This window comes from Neolamprologus multifasciatus, chromosome 13, assembly GCF_963576455.1.
Source record: "Neolamprologus multifasciatus chromosome 13, fNeoMul1.2, whole genome shotgun sequence".
NCBI classification, from domain to species: Eukaryota; Metazoa; Chordata; class Actinopteri; order Cichliformes; family Cichlidae; genus Neolamprologus; species Neolamprologus multifasciatus.
The window spans coordinates 11,067,013-11,094,339 of record NC_140451.1 but is presented as its reverse complement, the minus strand read 5'-3'; the positions used below and the strand labels follow the sequence as shown (position 1 = coordinate 11,094,339).

The 27,327-nt window shown below is 41.7% G+C and overlaps 4 protein-coding genes across 7 annotated transcripts in view; 3 read left to right on the top strand and 1 right to left on the bottom strand.

The window, feature by feature from the left end:
• ablim1a (actin binding LIM protein 1a) overlaps window positions 1-17,396 on the top strand; it is a 40,547-nt gene extending 23,151 nt beyond the window's left edge. The window contains exons 5-26 of one of the 4 annotated variants that reach the window (XM_085182085.1): window positions 566-692; window positions 816-909; window positions 2,707-2,794; window positions 4,073-4,137; window positions 4,487-4,531; window positions 5,190-5,267; window positions 5,449-5,607; window positions 5,840-5,884; window positions 5,989-6,024; window positions 6,137-6,266; window positions 6,807-6,926; window positions 7,682-7,786; window positions 8,051-8,098; window positions 9,083-9,271; window positions 10,032-10,117; window positions 10,235-10,358; window positions 10,505-10,566; window positions 11,109-11,169; window positions 11,418-11,425; window positions 11,957-12,031; window positions 12,978-13,058; window positions 13,279-17,396. In XM_085182085.1, the coding sequence (XP_085038211.1) occupies window positions 566-692; window positions 816-909; window positions 2,707-2,794; window positions 4,073-4,137; window positions 4,487-4,531; window positions 5,190-5,267; window positions 5,449-5,607; window positions 5,840-5,884; window positions 5,989-6,024; window positions 6,137-6,266; window positions 6,807-6,926; window positions 7,682-7,786; window positions 8,051-8,098; window positions 9,083-9,271; window positions 10,032-10,117; window positions 10,235-10,358; window positions 10,505-10,566; window positions 11,109-11,169; window positions 11,418-11,425; window positions 11,957-12,031; window positions 12,978-13,058; window positions 13,279-13,392 (1,940 nt within the window). In that variant the 3' untranslated portion in view covers window positions 13,393-17,396. Of the gene's footprint in view, window positions 1-565; window positions 693-815; window positions 910-2,706; window positions 2,795-4,072; window positions 4,138-4,486; window positions 4,532-5,189; window positions 5,268-5,448; window positions 5,608-5,839; window positions 5,885-5,988; window positions 6,025-6,136; window positions 6,267-6,806; window positions 6,927-7,681; window positions 7,787-8,050; window positions 8,099-9,082; window positions 9,272-10,031; window positions 10,118-10,234; window positions 10,359-10,504; window positions 10,567-11,108; window positions 11,170-11,417; window positions 12,032-12,977; window positions 13,059-13,278 lie in introns of those variants that run through there. The other 3 variants (XM_085182086.1, XM_085182087.1, XR_014877471.1) reach the window with 3 other exon arrangements.
• On the top strand, window positions 17,257-18,906 carry LOC146505098 (zinc-binding protein A33-like). Its single transcript, XM_085182102.1, has 5 exons — window positions 17,257-17,396; window positions 17,488-17,721; window positions 17,853-17,899; window positions 17,985-18,127; window positions 18,217-18,906. Exons 2-5 carry the CDS (start codon window positions 17,587-17,589, stop codon window positions 18,810-18,812), a joined length of 921 nt encoding a protein of 306 aa, XP_085038228.1. The 5' UTR covers window positions 17,257-17,396; window positions 17,488-17,586; the 3' UTR covers window positions 18,813-18,906.
• Window positions 18,907-19,918: 1,012 nt separating this feature from the next.
• On the top strand, window positions 19,919-23,947 carry LOC146505097 (factor VII-activating protease). The gene is made up of 13 exons (XM_085182091.1): window positions 19,919-20,074; window positions 20,305-20,443; window positions 20,546-20,632; window positions 20,743-20,853; window positions 20,975-21,091; window positions 21,201-21,311; window positions 21,395-21,566; window positions 21,646-21,743; window positions 21,830-22,277; window positions 22,371-22,513; window positions 22,606-22,740; window positions 23,097-23,242; window positions 23,360-23,947. Exons 1-13 carry the CDS (start codon window positions 19,934-19,936, stop codon window positions 23,525-23,527), a joined length of 2,016 nt encoding a protein of 671 aa, XP_085038217.1. The 5' UTR covers window positions 19,919-19,933; the 3' UTR covers window positions 23,528-23,947.
• LOC146505096 (E3 ubiquitin/ISG15 ligase TRIM25) lies at window positions 23,722-27,275 on the bottom strand. Its single transcript, XM_085182094.1, has 6 exons — window positions 26,403-27,275; window positions 26,169-26,264; window positions 25,840-26,073; window positions 25,738-25,760; window positions 25,492-25,625; window positions 23,722-25,404 (listed from the first exon to the last, which is right to left on the bottom strand). Exons 1-6 carry the CDS (start codon window positions 26,997-26,999, stop codon window positions 24,794-24,796), a joined length of 1,695 nt encoding a protein of 564 aa, XP_085038220.1. The 5' UTR covers window positions 27,000-27,275; the 3' UTR covers window positions 23,722-24,793.
• Window positions 27,276-27,327: the final 52 nt, after the last annotated feature.

The window sequence follows — 27,327 nt, the reverse complement described above, 5'->3', positions numbered from 1 at the left end:
CTTTCTTCCTTCTCTTCCTCTTCCTGCTCTTTCTAGCTGCCTCTCGCCCTCCCTCATCCCCCACTGGTGTCTCTGTTGGTGTTTCGAGAGCTTTTAGACAAGGTCACCTATAAATAAGGCATGCTGATTCTGCTCACGTCATCATCCCAACCTTGTTATGCCTCACGTAGTTATCATCCCCTGTGGTTGCGGTCGGCTCTGCGTTCCTTTCATCCTCCATTCATTAAAGAAGAGATGACAAGAAGATTGTTCATTTAGAAACCAACCTCTTACACTTTTAGAGCCTCGGGATCCTACTTGCTTATGGATGGAGCTTTTAGAACCACGATAGGAGAGAAGTGGATGATAGGAAGCGGCAGCTGTCAGAGCGCTGCTGGTTACACTCTATCACCATCTAGTGTCTTGGGTCAGAAGTGACAAGATGCCTCAGCTAGTATGTAAAGGCTGTGTTTTTATTTTAAACAAGCCTTCAAACAAAGTATTAATTAGATTCCTCCTTCAACTTTTAACTCATATTCTTGTTGTGTGTGTGTTTTTTTAAACAACGCCTATTTTGCTTTCGTAGATTGCGCAGGATGTGGCCGAGACATTAAGAACGGACAGGCTCTCCTTGCTTTGGACAAACAGTGGCATCTGGGCTGCTTTAAGTGTAAGGCCTGCAACAAAGTGCTGACCGGGGAGTACATCAGCAAGTAAGGAGCATATATCTGCTGTGATTATAGGCTGCTTGCTTGAATTTAGGCCTGCACAGGGTTCACGCTCCATGTAATATTTCACTGTCAAGCGTTTCCACGTGTGTCTCTCTCGCCTCACAGGGATGGCGCCCCCTACTGTGAGAAGGACTACCAGACCCATTTTGGAGTTCAGTGTGAGGCGTGCCAGCAATTCATCACAGGGAAGGTGCTAGAGGTAAGGACACACACACGCATCCATATCACATTTAACTCTTAGTATGCGCAGATATCTCTTTGTGTGGCCGCCCTCTGAGTTTCCCGAGAACCTGCCTTAGGTAAGTTTGAGGGAATCCTGAGTGTTTAAATCCTTAAATTACTAGAATTTAAATGATTTTTAATCATAATTTTTGGGAAAATACAATTCAAGTTTAGATTGTTTGCATTATTTTGGATTCAGATGTCTTTAATACTTGAGAGTGTGTCTGCCTTTCTGCTTCTCATGCAGACACACACAGTGGATGTTGCATGGAGCAGAATTGTGAAATGTAGTTTGATAATCTCTGGTGTAATCTCCTCTGCACCGAGCCAAACAGACTCTTGACACGACTGTATTCAACTAAAAGATTAACTCTTAGCAGATTTTAGGTCTTCTCAACTCCTGCCTAAATACACATTTGCAAAAACACGCTCAGGCATAAACGATATAAATATTATATAAGAGGGAATGTGATCTGACATTTAAAAAGTGACTGGTATCCCCATGCTACCACCTGTTATGAAACACTTTTTAGGCATTATTAGAACTGCACTTAAAAAACACGCATGTCCTTTACACTGTGTCTGTTCACTAGTATCTCCAGCATATGCAAGCCTGCTTGTTCTGCAAACAGTGATCCGGTCAGACACTGAGTTATGTGTCATTTAATGGTATGAAAATGTCACTGCTAGCCAACCAGGCTTACAGTAATCCAACACTAAGGCAGGCCTTTATGACAATAGGAAAAGGCTGCTGGGTCTCATCCCTGAGCCGCTGCCAGTGGATCAGTGAAGCCAAAGCCAAAGTCTGAAAGCCTAATCACTGACCCAAGACCCAGGCCAAATACTGTAAAGCCATCAGCAGGTTGCATATAGTCTGTTCCTTTTGGGAGTGCAGTGTGAATGGCTTATTAATGTAGGGGTCATTAATGGTGCTGTTAGAGATCAAGAGGAATCGGAGTGTCTGTAATGGTACGCTGCACATGTAGCAGAAGTACTTTTATTATAGCGGAAAGGGAATTGAGTTTGGCAGAGTGCTGGGTAGAAGGCACTATAAAGTTTCTTCTACAGTCATTTTTTCTCATGCAGTAAAATGCAAATATTAGTCTGTGGCTTCATATCTTTGAGTTGCCTCTTAATGAGGGTTGTTAGACAGCAGGCGATTCATTTGGATATTTATCACCCGTGGTCAAGGTTGCTTGGGCTTTTTAACAGAACGCTCCACATGCAAAGTGGTACGTCAGTATAGACGGAAGCTTGGGCGCTTTAGCTGTCAGACCATTTTACTGGAGCACAATATGAAAGGAAGGTACAAAGCCGGACGGTCGGATACTTCAAAGCAGGTTGACTGTGCCATTTTGAACCATCATATTCATCTTTTTAAAATAGTAAGATGTTTGACTGGAATACGTTGAATGATTTCTCAATATGTGATGCAGTAAAGTCACACAGATCCTCACTTGACTCCATGAGCTACTGAGAAAAATGTGAAAAGATGCTGAATGGCATTTTTAGGGAAACTTTTTTCACCCGCTGCTGCCCATTTGCATGTGAAGTAATTGTTTAGAAAGGAAACTACTGGCACACTGGATCTGATGAAACGCTCTCTTTCCTAACATGGGCTGTTCGAGGAAGCGAGCGTAGCTGAGAGCAGGTGGGGCACAAGATTTACTGCCTGGAAGTCATAGCTCAGCTTCACCTGTCCCACTGCAGGGTTCATTCGTCTGCATTTTTCCCCCCACGATGACAAGTCTGTTTTGCGCTCCGTGTTTTCCAGGCAGGAGATAAGCACTATCACCCCAGCTGTGCGCGATGCAGCAGGTGCAATCAGATGTTCACAGAAGGAGAAGAGATGTATCTGCAAGGTGAGCGGATCTACATGTGCTGCTGCTGCCTCATCAAAACTTTGTTCCTTTTTGCTTCTTTTTTTTGTGTGTGTGTTTGTTAACTGACACTGATAAATTGAACGCTCCTCTTTGGGTTGAGTAAAGTTTAGCATTATGAAACGGATTTTATTCAACTACTAGAGCTATAAAGGCGGAAATAGCATTAGGAGGTAGAAAATGTAAAGAAAATTGTAGTTATTTCTGTCATAAGGGTGTAAATTATAATAGTCTGACATTCATATAGGAGATTATACACTAAAAACCACACTCACAAAGCTCTTTATTCTCTGCAAGCTGTCTTTTTAACTGCCACACTCCAGTAGATGTATTCAGAGCCACAGACGTATGTTTGTGCCGCTGTAAACCCAGAGACTGGTTCCTCTGCAGTGTGATGGGAGTGAAAAGCTGGTGAAAACAAGGTCAAAATGAACATTGTATCAACAAGTATTGCTCTGCAAGTCTTGAAGTGCAGAGCAATACTTCTTTTGTTGTTTTCCCAAAGATTTGAAAAACACCGTAAAAGACATCACTCTAAAATCTCTTAGATGTTGGGATTTGGTGATCATAAGAAATGATTTGCGTCACTTCCTTTCTCAGACCATTCGGCATCCTCTCGTAACCTTCTTTGTCTTCTTACTTATGTGGATTTTTATGTTTAACTTGTCAAAGATGAATCCCCTGCACACTGTCAGCTCTGGGTCTCTGCAGTGGGAAATCTTTATCCTAGAATCAATAAGAAAAAGAAGTGCGATTTCATCTCAGTTCTTCTCCATGAAATAGAAATGTTGCTGCAGTAAATGAAGTATTTCTGTCAGCAAGACTATAATTGTGTAAATAAGTGTGTAAAATTACAGTTGGTCCAGATTTATTTGTTCCTTTTTTTTCACTGTGGAGCTATTGTGAAAAAACACAAATTTCCATAGTTAGGTAATGACAAAATATGAATTATTTAGGCTATTTGATTGTTTAATTATTACTTAATTACTTTGGTGGATTAGGAATGACCATATTGAAGTCTTTATACATAGAAAAAAGCTGTAAAACTTGTGAAAATACAGTTAAAAATCGAAACCCTTCTTCACATTTTCCAAAGCCCCCCAGTGGGCCGAAATGGAGTCTTTGCTGGGCCAATTCTGGCCCATGGGCCTTATGTTTTACAATCCCTGATCTAGAGCATGAGCAGCCCTTATGAATAAAATTTAATTTATGTGTTTAATCATTTTAACCTGAATCTATTCTCTCTGTCTCCCTGCACAGGGTCAACAGTCTGGCATCCTGGGTGCAAGAACACCACGAGAACAGAAGAAAGGCACAGGGAGCGGGTAGGAATCTGGGACCTTTTGGGGTTTTTTATGTGTCACGGAAATGTTTTACAGGAAAAGATAGAGTTTGGAATATTTAACTAAACACACTGTTATCACTCCCTTTCTGTTAAAATTTAACTTACTGTGCTGTAAAATAATTTGCCTGTTGAAGCAGCTGTGTGTGTGTGTGTGTGTGTGTTTGCCTTTCCACGTGTTATGTGTGTGTATATAAATATTTGTTCATATGCATATTTACGCGTGGCCACGTTCACCTTGATGTATGTGTGAACTGTGAGTCGGGCAGCAAAGGTACAACCCCTGTGTGATGTCCTGTGAACCCCCCCTCCCCCTCTCCCTTCCTCCACAGCTAATGCCTCCGTCCCTCTTATTCCTCCAAAAAACAGAAAGGCAGGTACTGTATTTCGCTATTGGCTATGAGATGGCATCATCCTGTGTTCCACCATGTCCATAGGACACAGTGCACTGTATGCTGCCATCTGCTGGAGACAGCCTGCAGTGCCCTCTCTCTGTGTGTCATACGGAGCCATTCAGTCCTGTCTTTGAACATGTCGACGGCGCATGAGACAAAGGTGCTCGCACATTTAAAGGAGCAGACGAGCTGTCACAGACGACTGATGTGGCTTTTTCCTAAAATCAACATTTACCCATTTGGCGAAAAGCTTCAATTATGCCACGTGCAGACCTGCTGCTGCCATTCAGACAGTTCATTTCCCATAAGCAGGCATGAGGTCCTTAAGAACATCAAATCACAGCACTAAATCACTCATTCACTTTGCAAATTTGCAAATGAATGACTTAATCATGAGATGACATGTTAGTGTTCCAAAGTACTTCATATAATTCATGAAACGTAAATACAGGGGTTGCCGTTCCCTCTCATCCCTCATATATCCCAGTATAAAGACCAACCGTGTACTAATAATGCATAATATCCAGGTGACAATCCTGGCTAATATGCAGATGCCAGTGGGCTGTGGATCCTGGTAGGCTAACTGCTCTGACAGGTATTGATGTGACTAACAGCCACATTTGTGTTTTCTTTTTCATAGCCGACGAGGTCGTCGTCTGAGAGTATTTGTTCCAGACCTGGTTCAAGCATACCTGGCTCACCGGGTCACACTATCTATGTAAGGAATGTCACAAACAGAGCTACAGTCTGAATAGATTCTGTAAATACTGTCAGTGATATTACCCTTCCCACACCTTTTTTAGCATAACTGCTGTTTGACAGCTGCACCTTGCTCAGCAGTAGTAATCTCCCTGTACTCTTGTGTATGTGTGCACGTTTGTCTTTGTTTGTCTCCCTAGGCAAAAGTAGACAATGAGATCCTTGATTACAGAGACCTAGCTGCCATTCCAAAAGTCAAAGCCATTTATGACATTGAGCGCCCTGATCTTATTACCTATGAACCTATGTACACCACCTCCCTGGATGAGAGAGAGGAGAGACGAGAGAGTGTGGGAGAGGTAAACACACAGACTGCGTGCTTCTCATTGTGCGCACACAAAAACGGTCCATGAATAAAACTCAAATGAGACATGATTTTCCTCTGGAGGGATTTTTTCTTATGCAACAACAACAACAAAAAAAGAGAGAGAGGGGATATAATAAACACAAAGGACTCTATTACTGATTAAGGTATTTTTTACTCTGTTATAAAAGATCTTTTGCCTCACTGAACTTCTGGGTCCTTCACAGCTCCACACTGCCAGGAGGGAACGTTCCCCCTTGCCGGATGACAAGGTTAGATGCATGGCTAAAAAGGAAGCAAAGTTTAATTTGTCTTTTCCTTTAATGTTGTTGTGAAAATCAAAGTTATAATTCAGAGTTGTTTGATTTCTTTGCAGTCCTCAAGAAACATGTCGCCAACTCCATCTGGTGAGGTGAGCGAATCCATCAAACTCACTGTCCTGCTATAGGCGACAGTAAATACAGTCCAGTGTAGTGCGCTCTTGTTCATTAGAAGCTTGTGTAATCACTCGGTTGTGTTGACAGGGATCTTACGACAGGAGGGAACGCATCCTTCAGAGGTCCACCAGTCAGGGCTCCATAGGATCACCAGTTTATAATCGTCATGGATACACCCCCACTTTGTCACGGTCGCCGCAGCATTTTCACCGGCCAGGTAGGTCCTCGAAAAAACTCATTTTGTGTATATGTGTCTGTGTGTATTACTGTAATGATTTCAGGGTTTTCATAAAGTGGATCCAAAAAATCTTTGATAAACAGGTGATGATGATGATTCAGAGTTCGCTCAGCCTGGCCTTAACGTTTGCATTTCCCTCCCTGTGTTGTTGAACGTAACCAAAATTGACTTGAGGTTATTTTGCCTCGCTTTGATCTACGTGGCAGACAATCCATTTGCAGAGTAATTACCTTCAAGTCAGTTTTGCCCCTTTTACAACACAGTTTGAGTTTGCTGTTCTTTCCATAAAACTTTGCTTTTAGAATGTAACAAATCTTCATCTTCAATACTCCTTACGTCTCACTTTGGGTGTCTTTTATTTCTTCTTTTCAACATTTGACCCCTCTGTATTTTCCGTATATCGTTTGCCCCGCAATGTCTCACCTTATATCTCCTTCCCTCGTCCTGTACTGCCCACCTCTATCGCCTGGTCCTGGGGTTTTTCTCCCTCCCTCCCACACTCTTTCTCCCACCTGGCAGAGGCTCTGACAGGCATGCAGAAGCTCTGCTCCTCCCTGTGCAGTAACAGTGTGGGCTCCAGAAATAGTGACTCCCGCCCCACCTCCCCTTTCAGACACCACTTCCTCCCCCATAGCCAAGGTAAGGGCCCCACTCCACTGTTATCTGCCCTCTCTCTGCGCCCCCCGCCCCGGAGGCAACACATCATCTCCATCATCACCTGGATAGCGACTCCCGTCAGTGCCCACTCTGTCATTCTGGATCCATCAACATTTCTCGCCTAAATGTTTCGGTCAAACCCATGCTTTTTTAAGCCGCTGACATGCTCTCTGCTCCTCTTCTGCTTTGACTTCACCTTTGCCCAAGTAGCTGTCAGGCTCCTTGTGTTTGTGCTTTACATCTTTGCATGCACTAGAGAGATATCAGTAATCCAAACCCTACATCCTAACTAATACTTCTGTGTGTGCTGAACAAAGGATATTTATATAAATATTTCTTTTGCATTATATTGCATTGAATGGGTCTCCAGACTCCAGTAAACTGTACGGCTGAGATAAAAAGAAAGGTTTTACTGCTTTATAGTGTCGATATGCTGCTGCATGCAGGGTGGTATTAACTTCTTAACTCTGAATTCATATTATAAAACAGGCTAACAGACATCAAACGTCATTACCCATAACACATTTCCCAAACATTTAATCTCAAAATTCAGAACGCCGCTGCTCTGCTTCTTCACGGCCCCATTTATCGCATTTATCCAAAGTAAAAAGAATGCGCCCCATTCATTCAGAATGACTTCAGCTGGTCCCGTTGGTCCCTGTGTGTTGCACCGTTCAAATTGTGGTTCCCCTGCAGTATCCCTGCTTACCTTCTGTTCTTGGTTCTTCTCACTGGAGGCACCGACCCGCCGAGTGGCCGGAGCTCTCCCCTACCGCTCAGGCCCGACAGCCGGCCGGTCACCCCGCCTCTCTCTCAGACCCCTAAACATTTCCACCTCCCAGGTAGGAGCTGGAGCGCACCCTGTCACTGCTCTTTCTTTCTTCCTTTCTTTCTTTCTTCTCCATTCGGGAGCTATTTTGTTTTTCCCTCTCTCTTTTTTTAATAAAAAAACACATAGAGCTGTATCACAGGTCACGTTTTAATGTAAATCCCAGTGTAGCATGACTTACTGTCGTTTGTTTTTACACTAGATTTTTTTTTAACCATTTCTACTAATCAAAGCACAGTATGGTCTGTAAATGTCTTTTGCACATGTCTGTTTTCAGATCAGGGGAGCAACATCTATCGAAAGCCACCCATCTACAAACAACACGGTACCTTTCCTGTTATACTATGATCTTTTTTGCAGTAGAAACTAAATTCTGTCTTTATGACGATTAATTTGTGTCAGTGATTCCCCACCGGATACTTGTTATGAATTGTGTGAAAAATACATACAAAGTGGACACAAAAATCCAAAGATGATGAAGCTAAAACTAACAAAAACTGTTGTTGTTACGGTTGCAGGCCACAACTCTGGCAGTTGTAGGAAAAGCAATTAAAAAAAACAATCCCAAAACCCAATATTTGTATAAATTAAGAAAAATATGAATGTCTAAATGAGTTCCTCATATTGAAAAGGTTGGGAAGCACTACTGTACTCTATGTGTTATTGAGGTCAACTGAAGCTGTGTATTCATCTAACCATAGCCACTGTCAGCGTCAGTGTACAAGCAATGTTTGAAGTCTGTCTCCAATCCTTTTATGTCTGACCTGTAGCTTGTTTTACTTTGTCCGTCTTAACAAGTCATAGCAGTAAAAGCAGCGCTTGGCCTCTAGGTGAAGCGAGGCTGTGCAGCATTTGTGGAGTGGTGACAATTACGGGATAACCACTCTTCATTTTCCAGGAGTCAAGAGCGAGGGCAGTGGGTACCACAAGCAAGACCTGTGGCACGTTTCAAAGTAGAGACTCACAAAGGGGGATGAGCGTAACTGTCACTACAGTGTCTTTCTCCGTGTGCTATCTATATTACTTAACAGTAAGAGGAAATTCCACAATCTGGCATTAAAATGGAAATCCACGTGTACACTCGAGGCTTTTCTTTAATCATACGCTTAATACTCACAATGAGTCTTATCCACCACCGATTTTCACTTCTTCTATGATAAGGAAAAAGGTCAAGCTTTTTCTGTTATGGAGTGGCTTGTTAAGAAAGACTGTATATTTATATATATTTGTGAAAATGATGATGACCCTGGATTAAATGATTATTGAGCCTGACGATCAGATGGTGCAAAGATGTTTACTTGTGGTTTAGGCTGTGACCCAGACACTGATAGCTCAGTTCCCATGGTTACCAACCTAGATACAGCTTCCATAGCACGCCAAATCAAGTCTGCTGATGAGATCATCAGATCTGCCACCTTCCCCGCTGCCCATGCTCCCTTTCCAGATGACAGCTCACGGAGTGAGGGTGATCGCTGGCCCTACTCGCTCACTGCGTTAGGTACAGTAGGCTCCTGTTGGGCATGTTCGCGCTGCTATCATAGTGGTACAACAGACACCTTACTGCCACCTAACTCTCCTGTTTCCAACCCTATAGCTACCCCCAGAAGCTTAACTGCATCCCTGCTTTACCCCAGGCTTAAACTCTTGTTCAGACATAGCAGTATTTGCCTTTTGCGTTTTTTGTGTTTTTTGCTTGCGCAAAACTGAAGAAGCGTTGTTTGGTTTCTGTTGCTGTCATGTTACTTTCTGCTTGAGGCAGCATCAGTTTCTCCATTTTACTTTCCCTTACTGCACACGACGGGGCCTTTAGCTGTATGCAATGGAACCACAAATGACTTGGACAGAGATAACTGAGACTGACTTCAAACTTCTGTCTGTCTGTCTTACATTGTGCTGTTCTGTGTACTTGACATCTTTAAAACTCGACATGAGCGGCGAAGTGTAAACTTCTGCCATGTCGGTGTAGTCAAATATTCCAATGAGTCCCTCTGTTTGTCTGTCTCGTCAGCTCTGTCTCACATTTGCGTTCGACCCGCCACCATTTACTGTGTGTATTTCTCCCTGCTCGGCGCCCAAACAAGGCGGCCATATCTATTCTCTTTCTGTCTATGTTTGAAATGTGAATGAAACATTGAATGTGGTCGTACTATTCAAGAATGTTTGAAGCATGGAATCCCGCAGGGACATGTCTTCGTGACTTTCCATACGCATGCTTTTGTTCATCTGGTTTTTTTTCGGCTTGTGTTTGGAACCTGTAGGTTCAGAAGGGAGGAGAAGATCAAGAGAAGAGGAAGAGGAAGAGGCTTTGAAAAGAAAGCAGCTCCAGGAGGAGCATCTCAGTAAGGTCAGTCGAGTAGCTTCACCGTCAACAAACAAACACGGTCAATATTAGATGCAATACATCTGTTTTTCCAAAAGCTTTCGATAGCTGTGTAACTCTTATGAGTATGCGTGTTTGTAGATTCAGTCTGGTTTGGGGAAGCTCATTTTGAAGGAGGAGATGGAAAAAGAGCAGATAAGGGAGCGCCATGCACGAAGCCTCTCGGCTCAGCGCTACGATCCCAAACAGACCAGCTGTGATGCAGGTACCGAGAAGCTTGGTGATCCTTTTTTTTTATAGGTTAGAATATACCATATCCTCTAACATGGTATATTCCTGATTTTAATTTTTTTAAAATCTAAAAACAAATATAAGTAATTAATTATTAATTGGCCAACATTTATATTTCAGATCCGCCTTCTCCAACCAAAACTAACTCTCTGCCTGGCTATGGAAGAAATGGGCTACATCGGGTGAGAACATACTTTTATATGAATACCCACTACATAATGAGGTTAATGGCAAAGGGTGCAGAGTTCTCTGAATCCTTGATTTCCAATGTTTTGCCAACTACTGACATCAGAGTTGCACACATTTTTCTTATATGGTCATCTCGGGCCTTACAAGCACTCTCATGTGTTTGCAAAGCCAGGCGAGGGGCAGCCAATTGGAGTAAAGTGGGCCTTAAAGAGACAGAAGTTAAAATGGTGTGTTTGAGACCTAGACTGAACTAAGGGGTTGCATAATTGGCCTGTAAAAGATAAGTAAGGACTTTTTTCTTTTTTTACTTTAAATTATGCAAAGCTACTTTACTGGAGTTCCAGAATAAAACATGGAGCTGGAAATGAGTATAATAAGTCCACCTTCAAATGCAGTCTGTCTTGACTTCAGTAGCAGAAACACTAATTCCTGATGTGCCTTAAATATTTCAATTAAAAATTAAATGAACTTGTCTCAGTTGAGAAAGAAAATGCCGACATGTTAATGCTGATGTACTGTTCGTGTGTTCCTGCAGCCTCAGTCCACAGATTTCACCCAGTACAACAGCTACGGGGACATGTGCGGAGGAGGCAGAGGTGAGAGATACTACCGAAAAACAGCCACCCAACAAATCTCTTGTCAGTTTTCACCAGAGCTATTCAGCAGCAGTATTCAGAATCGGCTTGCTACGTGTACATAAGTAGACATGCATTTTGAAATATTTGCACAATGATTCGCGTGTGTCATCAAAGGACAGCAGTGTTGTAAATAGTAGCTTGGCAGGGGACTTGACAGCAAAACCATTAACTGTGAGTCTCATTTTCTGTCCCATTTTGTCCTGCAGAGTTTCAGGTATGTCCCTCATCTGCTTTTTCACATGGCATGCCTCCTCATCTTGCATCACACATTTTGCTTGCACGTGGGTTCCAAATAAAATTTTGCCCTGAATGCACACCGCCCACTCCTGCTACATGCTTGCATCACTGTTGGATTATTGTCAGCTACGGGGCATGAGCGATTTCAAATTCCTCGAATATGAGAATCAAACATGCACAGCCCGGTAGCTGAACCAGTGTACTAGAAGTCCAATATACAGCCATTGCCTCATGCCTTGTTCTGTGTGTTGTGTTATCAGTGTTATGACTCAAAGCTAAACTCAGTATGTAGCTGTGTCATTTTAAAACTCACCTGAGGGAACGTAGTCATTCAGAAAACATGTAAATGACTGCCCATCGTAAATACTACTTAAGGTACCGAACAGTATCCAGGCTACTTGCTCCATCCAGTGAAAACTGTGCCCACTGTCATTAGTGGACATATTCATGCCATTATCCCTGCAGTCCCCTTCCACTATATTACATTTGTGTATGTTCTGTTCTTTAGCACATTAAGGATGGCCGTGCAGCACTTGCAAGGATGGACAGGGGAGTATCTATGCCTAATATGTTGGAACCGAAAGCAAGTATCTTCTTCTTTTTGTACTGATGACACTGTAATCTACATACTGTAGATAGATCTCTTTTTTAAATTATACATTGTTCACTTCTTCAATGGAGTTTTTTTTACTGTAATAAATCTCATCCGGATAAAAAAACAAAAACGTCCGAGGCGATATGGCATAAACCCTGTAGTGTGGGGACATTGGTGGAAGAAATACTTTTGCAGGAAGTGAAAGGCTCACCTTAGCCGGGTTCAGCATGCTGCTTTAGGAGCTGCCGAGTCACTCTAGCGCTTAGCATGCCGGCTTCTCCATGCTCATCTGCACATAGCTTTGATTTAAAGTGGCTGGATACTGTATGCACCATACAGTAGAGAATCCAACGCCCAAATTGTCATCCAAACAACTCATATCACTATATACTGTGTAGTATATAATGGCGTATATGCATTACTGTGTGGATATGAGTTGGTGAGAGGCTTCAAAGAACTTCTAGTTGCTTATCATTGAATGTGATCAATTTCTTCTTGCACCAAAGGAGCTATTTAAAAAAAAATTACAAACACCTTAGATTTCCAGGACAGTCATACCCATGTGGATTTACTTGGCCTACATTACAGTTTTTTTTTTTTTTTTAGTTTGCTTTAAATTAATCTAAAAATTACAGCCTGTTACGTAACTCTGTTTCCATGTTTTCCCCCTAATCCGTTGCACGTTTCGGCACCCAAAGTGAAAGAAAGTGCACACACCTGCATTTCCCCAGTGACTTAAAAAAATACAACAACCCAGTCAGCCTCCTGTCACATACCTGTTCTCCCACCCAGTGCTCCCTGTGTCGCAGTAGAATTACTAAAATGTTCCAATTTTATAGTTTTGTTTCATGAAAATGGTTTGTAAATTGTTCTGAAGCTGAACTCAAAAGCTTGTAAATCTGACTTGTCCACTGATGAATGTCTCCTCCTGAAGGTGTATCCCTATGAAATGCTCATGATAACCAGTAGAGGGAGAGCTAAACTGCCCAGGGATGTGGACAGAACCAGACTGGAGGTATCGGTTTTCCACCTGACCTTCTGCAATAATACTGCATTTCTCTGCTTTGTGTAAAGAGCATGTTACACAAATACGACCGTAGCGAGGAATATGCAGTATCCATTTGCTTCTTGTCGTTTCTGTTGTGACCTCTTTTTTTATGGCTTTGGTGCTAACTGAGAACACCCCCCACCCTCCCCTCCTTTTGTTTTTTCTCCACCTTTGTTCTCACTTCTAGCGTCACTTAGCACCTGAAACGTTCTTTGACATCTTTGGAATGGAGATCCAGGAGTTTGACAGGCTTCCCCTGTGGAAACGCAACGACATGAAAAAGAAGGCCAAGCTCTTCTAGCACTCAGAGCCGCATGCATTTTCTGTACATTCAGATAGCACACAGCAGCTGTAATCTAGATGTAGGTTTTGGTTTATTTCCTTTTCTTCTATATATATTTTTTGTTCTTTTCTTTTTTTAAAAAAAATTTGATTGTTTTAACCTGACATAATCACGGAAGCCATGAACTGGACTCTTTGCTCTGATGCTTCCTGAGACTATGTACTGAAAGACTTGTCCTGTTAGACTTGCACTGTCAACGATGAGCGGGAATCTCTTCCGCGTTCAAAAATGACAAAGAATGAGACTGGATGATGAACAGGGTCATGTTCTTTGGTTTGAATGCGCTTGTTTTACTTCTTGCTTTGCTTCGAGTGGAACCGCTTTTCTTTTCTTTCTTGCTTGTTTCTTCCTACTATTTCTCTCGCTGTTGATTCCTGTGGAACTTTGTAAGTACAGTAGAACCTCATGGCGCTCATTACAAAATGTCCATGCTCGTAGCTTGAACATGTGTCAGCTTACCCTCACTTGGGCTGAAAAGGTTTTAGTCCAAAGTTTGCAAGAATTGGCTCAGTGAGTCTTTGAATTAAAAAGAAAAAGTCACTGGGAAAGCAGTTAGCTTACCCAACAGCTGTTGCATCATCCAAGCACCCGCATATCACTAGTTTCCTTCCCATGGCTACGCACTGAACATCCGTTTGACCCTGACAAAAAATGTCTCTCTTCTCAGGCTCTCATAAACACGGCCAGACACTCTCCCTTTACATGGATTGGAAGTACAAATCGTATTATATTTTAATGCCATATCAAAAGCAAAGTAAGTGACAAATAGCTAAAACCCCTAATGTGTTTGAAAATACTGTTTTATATAAAAAAAGAAAAGAAGAAAAAACCCCACACTGCCATTTGTTGTATTGAATTCTAAGCCAATAAAGCTTTAAATCACCATGAAACATAATGATCCTCTGCTAAACCAAAGGTACCCACCGCCTCTTTTCTGTTTGTTTTTCTTTGTTTGCATTTCACCAATAAACACACGAGCTCAGTGATGTAACGCAGGTTAAGAAGTCATTTTTGGACTGAGTAACTTTTAATCAGATGGTGGCGTCCACTGACCTAAACAAACTCTGATTAGCGAAGTCTCTGTTGGGTTACACAAGCTTTGACTTTGACTGCTTTACTGAAGGGGTTTATATATTATTGTGGGTTCTGCACTGAACAGATATACACCCACTGGACACTTTATTAAGTACACCTTACTAGTACTGGGTTGGACCCTCTTTTGACTTCAACAAGCTGCTGGAAACATTCACCGGAGAGTTTGGTCCATATTGACATGACAGCATCGCACAGTTGCTGCAGATTTGTGGGCTGCTCCCATTCCATCACATCCTAAAGATGCTCCATTGGAGTGAGATCTGGTGACTGTGGAGGCCATATGAGTACAGCACACTCATTGTTATGTTTAATAAACCAGATTGAGATAATCTGAGCTCTCTGACATGGTCTGTTATCCTGCTACAAGCAGCCATCAGAAGATGTGTACACTGTGGTCATAAAGGAACAATAAAGCAAAAATACTCAGGTAGACTGTGGAGTTTAAACAACACTCCGCTGGTAGTAAGGGGCTAAGAGTATGCGGAGAAAATATTGCTCACACACCAGTAAACATTCACCAGCCTGAATCACTGATAAAAGACAGGATGGATTCATGCTTTTATTGTTGTTTATACCAAATTCTGACATTAAATCCAAATGTCACAGCAGAAACTGACACTCATCAGACCAGAAATCATTTGTCTGTGTGAACTATAGTCTCTTTTTCCTGTTCTTAACTGACAGGAGGGGCACTCAGTGTGGTCTTCTGCTGCTGCAAGCCGCGATTTGATTCTGCATAATTTGGTTATAACAAGTATTTGTGTGCATGTCAACTTGAAGCAGTCTGAACATTTGTCTCTGACATCAACAAGGCATTTTTACCCCGAGAACTGCATCTCACTGAAGAATTTCTCATTTTTGGATCATTCTCTATAAATCCTAGAGATGGTTGCATGGGAAAATGCAGTAGACGAGCAGTTTGTCAAATACTCAGCCAAGTGTGTCTAGCATATCATGTTCAAAAACTCACATAAAACATGTTTCTTCCTCATTCTGATGCCGTTTGAACTTCAGCAGGTCGTCTTGACCATGTATACATGCCTAAATCCACCAAGTTACTGCCAAGTGACTCGTTGATTAGATATTCGCGTTAGCGTCCAGCTGAGCAGGTGAACCGAACAAAGTGGCTGGTGAATGTATTGTATACATTTTAGAATACCACATGGTGAGAAATGGAATCCATCTAAGTATAAAAACCTATTTATAAATTGTTTCCTCTCCGGGTTTGCATTCATGTCATATTGCACTTAAACGAGTAGCTTATCGTGACTGACTTCTTCTCGGAGGCCTGTGTGTTCACATTTAAGGTGAGAAGTTTTCTATTTCACCGGAGTCGAATCACTCTTCTGGTGTCAACCCTTCATCGTTCAGCACAGTAACCAAACATCAACTACACCATTCTTTAGGAAACACTTGTACACAGCATGGGACAATTTGTACTTACAAATATTGTAAACAAATAAAACAAACGTCAAAATGATTTTTTTAAAATGGCATTACACACATCTTTGAATAAATAGTTTATAACAAGAAGAATTTCAGTAAGTCAAACAGTATAACTCTTAAGTATTAATGCATCCCTTGTGCATACATTCGAAAACTTCAGTGTGGCCTCATTCAGTCAGAGAGGGATATTATTATGGGATAAAAATGAAGGATTGCAGTGTCACATGCCACAGAGGAGATGTGTATTTTTTTGAGTGATATTTACATAAATTTACAAAAGAAATTGGCACTGTGAGGTATGGCTGAGTGCTGTAAGCAGAAATAAAGACCATTTCCCAGCAGTCCGAGTCACTTCTGATTCTTGATTTCTTTTACAGCATTAGATTAGTGACAAAACTAAAGAAAAACTCCATAAAGACAAAAATGAAATATAGGAAACGCCACCAGGCTATATACAGTATGTGTACCGTACATCAAATAACAGTTAAGTACTCATTTAACCAAAAGCTGTGCTCTTTTTCAAAAGTCAGTCATAATAAGTTAACAGTGTAAAAAACATTAAGAGAACGAATGAGAACATTCAAGGTGCATGTCGCACACCGCCAGGAATTTCATCATAATCGAAGGTTTGGCAATTCTGGGTCTAAACCAGAGGAACGCCAAATACAATCAGAAGGAGAGGTGAGAAACAAATGAATTAATCAAGCCTGACATGTTTATACATCAGATTTTCCTTTGAATTTAATGTGAGGTGACAGCTTACAAACACTATATGGTGCGTTTAGAGGTCATGGGGCCTCCCAGTGACGACTGGGAGAAAACTGAAAAAAGAAGCTACTATACAAATTTAACATACCTGAAATCATCCATGTAGGAGTGACAGAAAAGTTCAATTCTTTAAACAAGTAATGGTGCTAATAATGGTAACAATTACTTGGACCTTGCAGAGAACTTCATTTTCTCTAATTCATTCAAGAAAAAGAAGCAATGAACCCACTGTGTGAAGGTACGGTATGTGTGAGAAACATTGTGATGGCAAAACTATAACAAAGGTTTGCCAAAGCACATGATAAGTATAACAGTAAGTCATCAGCATATTGTAAAAGCTCGTAATCCTAACCCTTTCATACAATTATTCATACTATAACAAGACTGAAACAAGGCTATCGTGGCTTATAGAAGTATTTTCCTGTCGGTCATTGCTTTGTTTGCCGTTATCATTGCATCATAATGAGCTTCTGCTTTTGCAGCTGCACTTCACTGCCAGATCCACTTTGTTAGCTTCAACTGAGGTTTGCTCAATATGTGTGAAACCCTTTCTTTAGGAGACACTGGGAAAGCACCAAGAGTGTCTAAAGAAGCAGAGAGAAGCAGTCAAATATAGGCTGAGGAAACTCGCGGCACGACAGTCAGAAATCACAGTGAGTTTCGTTCTATTCACAGAACAGAGAGGTGAAATAATTACTCGTGACAGGGCTGCAATTAACTTCTAAATATGTATGCCCGACTCAGAAAAAGTCCTCAGTGATAAGGAAGAGTATCATTCGGAAATATCAAGAAATCCAAGCTGTCCTGGATGAGGACCTGAGGATTACCCTGTCCCACCTGGAGATGGAAGAGCGGGCTGCTGTCTCTGCCTTGGACGAGCTCATGGAGAGGAACTGTTCCCTGATCCAGGAGATAGAGCAGGACCTGGCTAGACTCACTCTGGCACTGGACCAAACAGACACAGAGCCTGATACAATGGTGAAAAAGTTGACAATGGCAAAGTCCAGTGGACCAGATATAACTGGAAATGTTATGTTTCCTGTCTTAACAAAAATATAAATCTGATAAAATAAAAATAATCGAGATTATTTTTTTGCTTTTTTCCCCAGTCGTTCTTTTCATACCCTGAAGAGGGAGACATGGAAACAGCAGACAGGTAGGGAAATTAATTATAATCTATCATAGAAATAAGCTTCATATTGTACGTACCAACTTACTTACTTACTGTGTGCCTCCACTAGAGTGATTGATCTGCTAAACCAAACAGACCCAAGCAGTGTGAGCCTGGATGAAGCTAAAGCTGAGCAGATCATCAGCCTCACCAATAACATGCTCCTGCTTGTCTGCTCCCAGACCCCGATGATCAAGAAACTCATCAAGAGCTGTCAGTTTACATATTTTTAGATTATTTGTAATTACAATCAAACATTGAGTTAAAATGTTGTTAAATTCCAAAATGTAAAATATCTCCAGATTCCAGCGAGGTGTGCCTGGATCCGGAAACCGCCCACCCAAAGCTGATCATCTCTCCTCAAGGCGATAGTGCCACATATACGGACACCTGGCAGCAACTTCCTGACTTACCTGGACGCTTTGACACTACCCTCAATGTCATCAGTTTGCAGGGCTTCAGCTTTGGTCGCCATTACTGGGAAATCGATGTAACTGGGAAGACTTACTGGGAGCTCGGTGTCACCTACCCCAACATTCCTCGGAAGGGCACAACTGAGGACTGTTGGCTCGGCCGCGGGCCTGAGTCCTGGTGTGTGGAGTTTTTTGATGGCGAGTATACGGCCTGGCATGGAGGCGTTCCGCATCAGCTGCCTTTCACGAAGCGTTTTTGCCGGATTGGTGTTTTGTGTAGTTTTCCTGCAGGGCTGGTGATGTTCCTCGAGGCGGACAAAATGACACCCCTGTTTGCCTTCTGCACGGGAACCTTCTCAGACTGCCTCTACTTAGCTGTCTGCCCTGGTCATGACCACAATGGCAACAATGCAAAACCTATTGTTATCTGTAACCCTTCATCTGCCAACAGGGATCTCCGGTTTACTTCACAGAAGAGCTGTTGAACAGTTACTTTTTAAGCTGCTACTCCACAATAAGGCAAAAATATTAAAGCTGTAACTAACGACTTTTTAAAATAAAGAGATTATGAAGTTTGAAGCGACTCTGTGAGCTTGTGCAACATTCTGACAGTGTTAATGCTCAGGCTGTGTAATGCTTTCTGTGCTCACAATAATATTTCAGTGTGATGCTGTTATGGTTGTTACAGTTAAGGCTGTGGGAATCATGCATGTCCATCACTTAGACCTTCAGACTTTCAAATTAAAACCAGGGTGTTACTAAAGCAAGAGCATCATTCTTTGTCAAAGTCTAAGAAAATATATCAGGTACTAGTCTGTTTAGTAATTGTTTAGGTATCGCATGAAGTTTTGATGTAGCAGGTGAAAGTCCTCAGCTTTACTAACACATTATGGATCAGCTGGATTTGCCAGCTATTTCAGTGAATTATGATTTTAGTAAAAGCACACACTGGTATTTATCCTGATATGAACCTATGTGTGGATCCAAAGTCTACATTCAAACAAACAGTCAGTCCTAAGCAAACATGCTCTCTGCACCTGGGTATGCTTGGCAGATTATCTTTTATTTCACTTAACATTTTTTGATGTGAGGAATTTGTTCAGGCTGGCAGACACAGTTATTATGCTCCATTAGACTAAAAAAAGAAGATTTTTTGCCTTTAATAAACATTAAGACTTTTTTTTAATGCAGCTGAAATGTATAAATTTTAAATGTTCGTTTATTTAAAAAATTAATTATTAAGAAAAATATGCTTGGTATAAACATGAATGTATACCAATCAAGTAAATTTATTTGACCACATTTCCTGAAATGTAATGTTTTACACTGTACTTATGTAACCAAAACTACATGGAAAACATCCATGTAGATATAGTAACTTAAAGTCAGCATTTGGGGGAAGATATTTCTTGACTGTAAATGTGTTCGTCACAAGCGATTAGTAAACTCAGCTGAATTTTTCCTATTATGTGGGACCATAAAGGTAACTATCTGAGCTCAGTTATAATCAATACAACTGACTCAGCAACACGGATGGATGCCAGACAAAAAAAAAAAAAGACAGAAAGAAAGAAAGGGCTAATTCAAAGGTTAGTGTACTTACCAAATGTTTGGAAAAGTGCGAGGGCTCCCCCAGTCAGCTCACTCTCATGTTACTCTCCTACATGTCTTCTGGTCAACTGCCATCATGAACCTGAAGCTCCTCTTCCTTTGTCTCTTCTTAGCGGTGCTCTTCATACCTGCTGAAGTATGTATTAACTGAATTTAATAATCACATGCATTGCACGTTATTTACATTGTGGCATTTTCTGTCAAAAAACACAGTAGATCATGTTTAAAAAGGTTACGTCAATAGCTTTAGCCACATATATAGCTAGATAGACAGATAGACATGAATATATAGAGTGATAGAGATTTATTTGGATGTGTACGTGCTCTTATGTTATGCTGTCATCTGCAATTCCTTAAAAAATGTAGTTGAAACATAAACACGACAAACATCGGGACTCTTCGAATCCTGGAAGACAAGACAGACAGCGGGACTCTGCACAGCCTGAAAGACAAGGGAAACATGAGAAAAAGAGACCGAAAGGAAGGTTTAAAGATATAATTGAGGGTTAGTACTGCTTTATGTTGCTTTTGTAACATATATAGAAAATGGTTTGAAATGTAGTATTTAAAGAATTAAAACTAAATCTAAAGGAAAGTATTGTTCTAGATGTCTTCTTTAAGGTCGTGGATGAGGATGATGAGGATGATGAAAATGGTCATTCAGACTGGCTTTTTGAGATTCTGGGCCTAGCCGGTAAGATACTAACAAATGTCTCATGCAAATCTGTGGCATGTTTTCTTCTAATGCTACAGAGGAAAGGTTTCATTTTGACATTACGGTGTGTTTCATTTTTTATTTCTCAGGCCAGTGCACCCCAAATCCTTGCCTTAACAATGGTGTGTGTAAGGAGAAAGGCAAAAGACAGTTCAAATGTGACTGTCCCAAACCTTACAAGGGAAAGAAATGCGAGAGAGGTGTGAAGAAAAAATTCCCTTCTCTCCATTCTTTTGTCAAATTGCATATATATATATATGCAAAGTGTAAAAAAACTGAATTAATGTTATTAAAAATATCCTAATGGTGTTATTCTCTAAGGTCCAAGAATTTGTAAAAGAGGTCAATGCGGGCATGGCGAATGTGTACTGACTTCAACTCCTCCGCACTATGAGTGCAAATGCAAGCGACCCTTTCAGCCTCCAGACTGCAAAACTAGTATGTTGATATATATATTTATATTTTTAAAAAGCCCAAATTCCTCTTTGGTGAGGATTTTAGCCGTTACTGAACAACAGCCTAAATTTTGTTTTATTGTTCTCCAAAGTTTCAGTTTGTAATCCTAATCCATGTAAAAATGGTGGCACATGCATCAGAGATGAAAACGACTTTGACTGCCAATGCCCCGAAGGGTTCGGAGGACATTTCTGCCATGTTGGTAAATAATTCATTCTACTGTCTTTCTTCATATATATTTATCATCATAATTCATTTACTCACTGAGTAATTTACATTTCTCAGGTCCAAACGACTGCTATGTGGACGATGGAGAGTCATATCGTGGCAATGTGAGCGAGACGGATGATGGTTATGAGTGCCTCTACTGGAACTCCCACTTCATCCTGGCATTGGGTGTTAATCCCTTCACCTCCTTTGAGGACAAAGACGGCCTTGGCCCTCACAACTTCTGCAGGTCAGAAGTAACTCCATTTATACAATGTGCAGAAAACACCTATAAGAGGTCTGTCTCAGTGACATGTTCTCTGATTCAGGAACCCTGACGGAGAGCCAAAGCCCTGGTGCTTTTTCAGAAGAGGCTACAGGTTACTGTGGGACTACTGTGATGTGCCAAAATGTCCTGTATCAACACGTGAGTTTTAAAGTGATGGGCAACATTTTGATCTTGAGTGTTGCCAGCAAAACATCTGTGCCATCTTCTTGGATCTGTGTTTTCAGATGGGCCGCCGACTGAGGTTGCTCCTACACAGCCTAAACCACCGCAGCCCGAACCGACACAGCCTGAACCGACACAGCCTAAACCACCGCAGCCCGAACCGACACAGCCTGAACCGACACAGCCTGAACCGACACAGCCTGAACCACCGCAACCAGAGCCTACTGGTAATCTGCCAGCAACTGCCATACCACCAACTGGGAAGCCCATCCACCCTTCTGCGACACCTCTCCCTCCGACTACTGGACCAAAACAGTTTGCCACCTGTGGCATACCTCAGCCAAAAAAGGCTCTTACCCGAATCTTTGGGGGTCTGAAAGTCAGTCCAGGAGCTATACCCTGGCAGGTTTCTGTGCAAGTGAAGCCAACGGGCTCCGCTCAGCCATTCAGACACGTCTGTGGAGGAATTCTCATTGCAAGTTGCTGGGTGCTGACAGCTGCACACTGCATGTAAGGCTACAAGGTTGAAGATCCAGATTAATGGCAGATTACAAGTAAGACAACGTAATATTGACTGAACCCTTTTGTTTTTTATTTGCACAGTGAACCAAACAAGGACATGCAGGTGCTGGCTGGAAGTCTCTCAGTGAGTAAGCCAGACCCTGGAACTCAGACCATACCTGTCGAAAGGACTATTAAAAATCCAAACTACAGGGAGACTAGTACAGCTGTTTACAATGATATAGGTGATACTTGTCTCAAATGTCTCTGTCATTTTGTTCAGATGTTCTTTCTTTGAGTTTGTGGTGACATTTATATGTCACATGTATTCCTAAAGGCTTGTTGAAGCTCAGTGGGACTCCTGGTTTTTGTGCCAATGAGACCCAGTTTGTGAAAACAGCCTGTCTACCAAACGCGCCACTGCCTGATGGGACGGAGTGCAAAATCTCTGGATGGGGTGCTACTGAGCAATGTATGTAAGGTTACAAAAAGGTTGCCATTTTTCATGTACATAATTTGGCTTATTTGATAAACACTTGACTTGACATTTTCTATTTTAAATGAAGCTTGAACTCTTTTCCAACATTTGATGACCTCTTCTTAATGACAAGTTTTGACACCTCAATATATCAATGCAGATGTGGTCAGACGACCATTACAACAGGTTCTGGGTTTTTCCAGTGGTATCCATAGCTAGCTTTACATGCAGAGATCACCTTCAGTAACTTTTGATGAACATTCACTCATTTTGTTCTGGAAGTGGGCATGAAATATGAAAAAAAGAAACAAGGGTTACCCCCCTAATATATTTCTGCATTATCTTTGCAGCTGATTATGGTTCCAGCCACCTGCTGGAGGCCAATGTCCTGCTGATCAACCAGGGAAAGTGCTCTGATCGTTCTGTTTATGGGAACATCCTGGACAATTCCATGTTCTGTGCTGGCTACCTGGAGGGAGGGGTGGATTCCTGCCAGGTTAGGACATTTGATGGTTTGATGCTGTTATAACATGTATATTACTAACGCATCCACAGAAAGTTATTACATTAGTTCCAGTAGTAGCATATAGTCAGCTGTACAATTTTGTTTCAGGGGGACTCTGGAGGACCACTGACGTGTATGCAGAACAACGCTAATGTTGTTTATGGAGTGGTGAGTTGGGGAGACCAGTGCGGGAAGAAGAACAAGCCTGGGGTCTACACACGGGTCACTCATTTCCTGGACTGGATCAAGGCAAATACTGAAGGAGCAATTCCTTGAGCAACCTTTGTTTCTCACTAATATGCCCGCCAGATCTCCAACCACTGCACACTGTACGCTTTTCCTAAAATCTAATCAAATTATATGATTATTCAAACTATTCATAAATGTACTGGACATTAGCTGGATTGTCTTATCAGTTACACATAAAAGATGGAAAAATCTGAAATCTCCTGTTATAACATAAATGATGCATGCATGGAAAAAACCCAAAGGCTTGAATTACTTTTTTAATTAAGCACAGTGTGTTTGAGTGGCTGTATATGTGTGAAACAAAGAATGGAAAAGAAAATCTCACAATATAAGTAGCTCTACCATGTTTCCTCTGGAAAATGAGGCAAGTTGCATCACTGAACTGAAAATGTCCTAAAGTTGTGGCAGAATTATTACATGATGCAAATAAATGCTTCTTCTTTCTGATGTGCTGTGTTGTTCCTGTATGTCCTCACCAAGCCCTAGGGTGGCTGAACTTTCAAAACCCTGTGATGAGTGCATAATGTTACTGTTTACAAAAAAAGAGAGAGTTATATTTTCTAATTGTGTTGAATGTGAACTTTCAGACTTCTTCTTCTGCAGAAAGGTATTTGTTTATTTACAATGAGCAAAAGCGTGATGCACAAAGAATTGTGTAAATCAGATTGTTAAGTGTCTTGATCTTTTCTAGACATATAGCGTTACTGTTCGTGTTATTTGACCTCAGTGTATTTGTCTGCTGCAGGGCAACAACTCTGTAGGGCCATTGACATGTGAGACTAAAGGCATGCATGTCCTCCATGGTCTGATGAGCAGTTTACACACGGGTCATTTACTTTATGAACTGCATCAAGGCACACATGAGAGCTGCTAAGCTGCAGGAAGAGATCGACTTTGCCACAGAACAAATGCACTGTTTGAACCTGATACCACTTAATGAAATATTTAGCATACATGTCAACTGCAGAAATGGCAGTGCTGCAAAGATTACATAACTTTAGTCTTGACATTATAAAGTCACGGTACGGATATGTCTACAGATGTGTCTTCTCATATATTATTATATAACCTCATTTTAGCAAGATTTTAGAGGTAGGTATATTCGTTGAATGCCGTTGTAGCTTTACCAGAGTCAAAGCCACTCACAGAAACTTGGTGGTAGTCAATATTTTGGACAGCCTAGATTTGTACAGCATGTTGGACATTTCCACAATGTAATTTTATGTGAGCACAAATGGAAAATTACACTTAAAATAATTATTTGATCAGTGACTCTGCATCCCACAGAGGCAGTCAAATGGTTCCTGTGAGTTCACTTTTCTCCTCACGTGTATGCCAATCCCAGGGGTCCTTTATCCAAAACAAGGTAAGAGGCTGTGTGTTGACTCCGTTCATATCAATGCATGGGTTAAAAATGGGATAGAGAGGTTCTGTGCACTGCACACAGAAGGAGTGAAGCAGCCTCATAGCGTCGGCATCATAGAATGACAGCTCCCCCTTCTGGAGGTTTGCCAGTATGCCTAGCTTTCTGACTCTCTTTCCAACTGACAGCTGCTTTTCCTGAGTATCATGGCACGCCAGGTACTGTCCGTCTCCATGGTAGATGCACCAAGATGTGTTATTTACACCCAGACTGGAAGAACTCTGGCTTAAACTGGCTTTTTTATCGACTGACCCCGTGGTCACACCTATCATCCAGAAGGGCTTGTCTTGGACAATGACTTCCCAGTAATGCTGGCCACCTGTAAAACTCTCCTGAGCAAGGACGCTATACTGTGAGTCATATGGCTGAGGGCTCTGTCCTTCACCGAAAGGTTGGCGTCTCCAGTACACTTGTTTTCTGTCTTGGGATAACTCCAGCTTTGGATGAGCTGTTTTGAAGTCTAGAAGAGGAGAACTTAAGTCTGCAAATACAAATATTTACTTAGTACACAGTTATAATGATAATGAGAGTTGGATTTAGAATGTCAAAGGAAAAAAGCTTTACTAACATGACCACATTCGTGGAAAATGTTGGGACAGAGCGACCGAGAGTTCATCCACCAGCCTCTCTACTGTTCTCAGCTTCTCAGGGTCACAGAGGTCTCTGTTTACTTCTCGGATTGGAGCAAATTCCAAGGGATCACTGCAAATAAAAATAAAAATCATACCACAGGAAGGCTCAGTGAATAATTATATGGAGCAGCGTAAAGCATGGGCAATTTCAGGTTACAAACTGGACTCAGCAATATACTCACCAAAGATTCTGTGATGTGATTTGCTGTTTGAAAACAACAGGAAACATTTGAGCTATATTTGTGCTACACTTTTGGTCACGGTAAGTGATCATGTAAACCTACCTGCAGAAACCGCAGATCATTGGTTTCCTGGAGAAGAGATTTGCTGGAGGCTCTGAATGCATCTATCTCTTTGATCTGAGCCTCTACGATGCTCCTCTGGGCCTCCAGCCACTCTGTCATGCATGTCTCCTCTGCGTCTATAATCTGCATCATTAGACGCTCATCGCCATTCAGCACGACGTGGATTCTGCTGTACTTGTCTGAGATTCTCTCTCTAAACTCTGCAGCAGAGGTCTATGAGATAAATGCATTGTTAGACAAACAAGAATGGCTTCCATCAATTTAAAAAGTTAAGCAATTTAAGAGTACGATTTCTGTATTGGTTGTACCACTGTTTGTGTATACAGTGACTCCAGGTCTTTGATGGCATGTTCGGCTTCACTTCTCCTCTTTAGTAGCTGGTTCATTGTGGTCTCAAGCATACTCTAGAGAGAGAAATACAACATGCCTCTGGTAAAACAAACAGACAAACAAACAAACAAACAAACAAACAAACAAAAACCAACAGGAAGAAAATAGATAAATATTCCTCACAAATAATGAAAAGAGATTAGAATAATCACCTTAAAGTCTGCTTTGGCTTCATGCAGTTGAGAGGCTTTGTGATGTTTGTGCGTGCCAACCAGGACACACAAACAGCAAACAGGTACCTTTTCCTCCATACAGAAGAGCTTAAGCTCATCGCGGTGCTCCCTGCACTTCAGAGACAGTGGATCGCTGGTCACATCCACCACTGTGTGCTCCCTTAGAGCAGACCTCTGTTGGTGGAGCAGGGCGTGAGCCTGGCACAGCGAGGCATCGCAAGTCAGGCAGGTTCTTATGGCTACTGATGGCATCTCTATGCAGTGGTCACAGCAGATAGTTGATGATGATTTCGTTTCACTAGTTGAAGCTGCTGCTTGTCGCTCTGCTGCTGACAGCGTCTTAGTGGTGAAGTCCTTTACTTTGGTCTGAAGGTCTGCGTTTATCTTCAGAGTGAGGTCAGAGGGGAGAAATATCTGACACTCCGGGCAGAAGAAAGGCCCCTCATCAGACACATCGGTTTCCCAGACAGCCTGTATACAGGTGAGGCAGAAGTCATGTCCGCACTGCAGCGTCACAGGATCAATGAAGAAATCCTGGCACACAGGACACTTCAAAGTTTTCTCCATGGTCCCCATAGCTCTGTGTACAGCTGTTATGGTGGCTCAGTGTGCACTGTGCTTCTGACTGTCCTGCTCATTAATGTTTCACAAGTCTGTCCTGGCATGCACAAACGCCACTCACGTGGCTTTAGTGTCACATTACTGAAGACTGTTTGTTTTGGTTTTTTGCTTCACTAGCAGGTTCAAATGGTTGACACACAAATTAATGGCAAAGTTTCAAAGAAATTGATTAAATTACAAGTCAACAGTCCAAAATGCAGGGTCATTTAATAAAAAAAATGACAGGAAAATAGAATCAATTTAGTGTGAAATTTCTTTAGTTTGAGCACAGGTGTGTGATAAA